Genomic DNA, 2,318 nt, shown 5'->3' with positions numbered 1-2,318 from the left:
TGTCAGTGTGTAGTAAAAACATGTTGTATAAAAGCCAGAATTAAAATTTAAGAAATACATGGATATTGATGTCCAAGAATAAACAAAATTAATCTATGTTAAGAGAAATAAGAAAGCATTGCCTCTGAACAAGTGTGGGTAATTGAACGAAAAGAGGCAAAAAAGGCATTTTCTGAGGTGGAAACTATACATTGTACCTAGCTTAGCCAGCATTTAGATAGTATATACAATTGTCTAAAGCCATTAAGCATAATAATTAAGATCTACGCATTTTTATTAGATATATTTTATTGAAAATTGTATCTCAATTTTTTAAAAAGGTCTTTTTATTTTTTTTGAAACAGAGTCTCACTCTGTCACCCAGGCTGCAATGCAGTGGCTGTGATCTCGGCTCACTGCAGCCTCCGCCTCCCAAGTTCAAATAATTCTCATGCCTCAGCCTCTCAAGTAGCTGGGATTACAGGCGTGCACCACCATGTCTGGCTAATTTTTGTACTTTTAGTAGAGACAGAGTTTTACCATGTTGGCCAGGCCGGTCTCGAATTTCTGACCTCAAGTAATCCGCCCTCCTCAGCCTCCCAAAGTGCCAGGATTACATTCATGAGCCACTGCACCCAGCCTAAAGTTTCTATTTCTATCTAACATTTAATAATGCTTTCTTAGCTACAGAAAATCAACTCTGTGTTCTGCTTGGATTACTGTAGAGCTGATTGTTTTTTTCTGAGGTGTTAAGAAGACAGGGCAGGCCAGGTGCCATGGCTCACGCCTATAATCACAGCACTTTGGGGGACCGAGGTGGGCGGATCACTTGAGGCCAGGAATTCAAGACCAATGTGGCCAACATGGACAAACCCTGTCTCTACAAAAAATACGAGGAAAAAGAAAAAAAAAAGACACACATGGTGGCATGCACCTGTAATCGCAGTTACTCAGAAGTACCAGTAATCCCAGCCACTCAGGATGCTGCGGCATGAGAATCATTTGAACCTGAGAGGCAGAAATTTCAGTGAGCCAAAATTGCACCAGTCCATTCCAGTCTGGGCAACAGAGCGAGACCGTATTAAAAAAAAGGAAGGGGAAGAGGCAGACTGATCACTTGAGGCCAGGAATTGAACACCAGCGTAGCCAACATCGTGAAACCCCATTTCTACCAAAAAAAAATACAAAAAATTAACTGGAGGTGATGGTATGCTCCTGTAGTCCCAAGCTACTCAGGAGGCTGAGGCAGGAGGACTGCTCAAGCCTGGCAGATGTTACAGTGAGCCAAAATTGTGCCACTGCACTCCAGCCTGGGTGACAGAACCAGACAATCTCAAAAGACAAAACAAAAGGTCACAACGACACAGCAATACGATAGACTAAACTAGTGATATTCAATAGTAGTTTAGTAGAAAACAGGTAAGAGGATTTGAACCCAGAAAAGAAATAGTAACAAACACAAACTTATTCAATCTTAAAAGCATTTAAAATTTTTTTTTGTTTGGAAAGGAAATCTGAAACCAATTTAGATACATACATGTTCACACAACTGCAAAATACCCTTTCATGTAGGAACTCTCAGATCATGTATGCATGCTGACACACACACATTCATTTCTATATGTATGTACATCAATGTTATAACTACTACTCGAAATGTTTTTAAAATTTCTAATTTCCTAAGTTTAATTTAGAACTTACGAAAAATAACATACCTTTTTAGAAAGGCCAAGGTCCCCTTTCTTGGGCATAAATCCAGGGTCTAAATCATTGGATTCAAGAAGTTTCTTAGTTGGTTTTCTTTGACGTTTACTTTCATAATTTCCTGAAATGCATGTATCTTTACATTAGATGATTTAAAATCTGGGCACAAGTTAATTTTTTAAAAATCTGTAAACCACACAAAATGAATCACAATGTTTTTGATGTTTTCCTTGTCATCTTATGAAAAGAGGCAGGAGAGTAATTTGCTTATTATAAAATATTAGTAAACAAAACAAATAGTTCTCAATGAAAGCAAAAAACTAATGTTAGGGATGTGCTGACTTTAAATCACAAAATAACTGAGGGAGAAATCAAAAGGACAGAACTGTCTTTGTAACAACTGACTGTTGGTGAGGACAAAATAAGGAGAAATAAAATAAAATAGAACTTGGATAATGGGCATAAATGGACCAAGATTACAGTTTCTTCTCTGCCTCTAAGTAAATAAAAGTTCAATAAGTAAAAGATAAATCATAGGATCACTCTTAAGAATTACATGAAAGAGCTTATCAAATAGAGTTTGGCACATAATAGGTACTAAAATAATAACTATCTTTACTATTCTTTCAAAAATT

At 36.9% G+C, this 2,318-nt stretch overlaps 1 protein-coding gene across 2 annotated transcripts in view; it reads right to left on the bottom strand.

The window, feature by feature from the left end:
* Positions 1–2,318, bottom strand: part of LOC108292176 (histone-lysine N-methyltransferase, H3 lysine-36 specific) — a 68,802-nt gene that overhangs the window by 62,974 nt on the left and 3,510 nt on the right. Inside the window, exon 2 of one of the 2 annotated variants that reach the window (XM_037732906.1) lies at positions 1,695–1,804. In XM_037732906.1, the coding sequence (XP_037588834.1) occupies positions 1,695–1,730 (36 nt within the window). In that variant the 5' untranslated portion in view covers positions 1,731–1,804. Of the gene's footprint in view, positions 1–1,694; positions 1,808–2,318 lie in introns of those variants that run through there. The other variant, XM_017512910.2, reaches the window with a different exon arrangement.

The sequence above is a fragment of the Cebus imitator genome, unplaced genomic scaffold, assembly GCF_001604975.1.
Source record: "Cebus imitator isolate Cc_AM_T3 unplaced genomic scaffold, Cebus_imitator-1.0 Scaffold478, whole genome shotgun sequence".
NCBI lineage: Eukaryota > Metazoa > Chordata > Mammalia > Primates > Cebidae > Cebus > Cebus imitator.
Note: the sequence above shows the minus strand (reverse complement) of the source record. Positions and strands in the feature narration are given on the sequence as shown.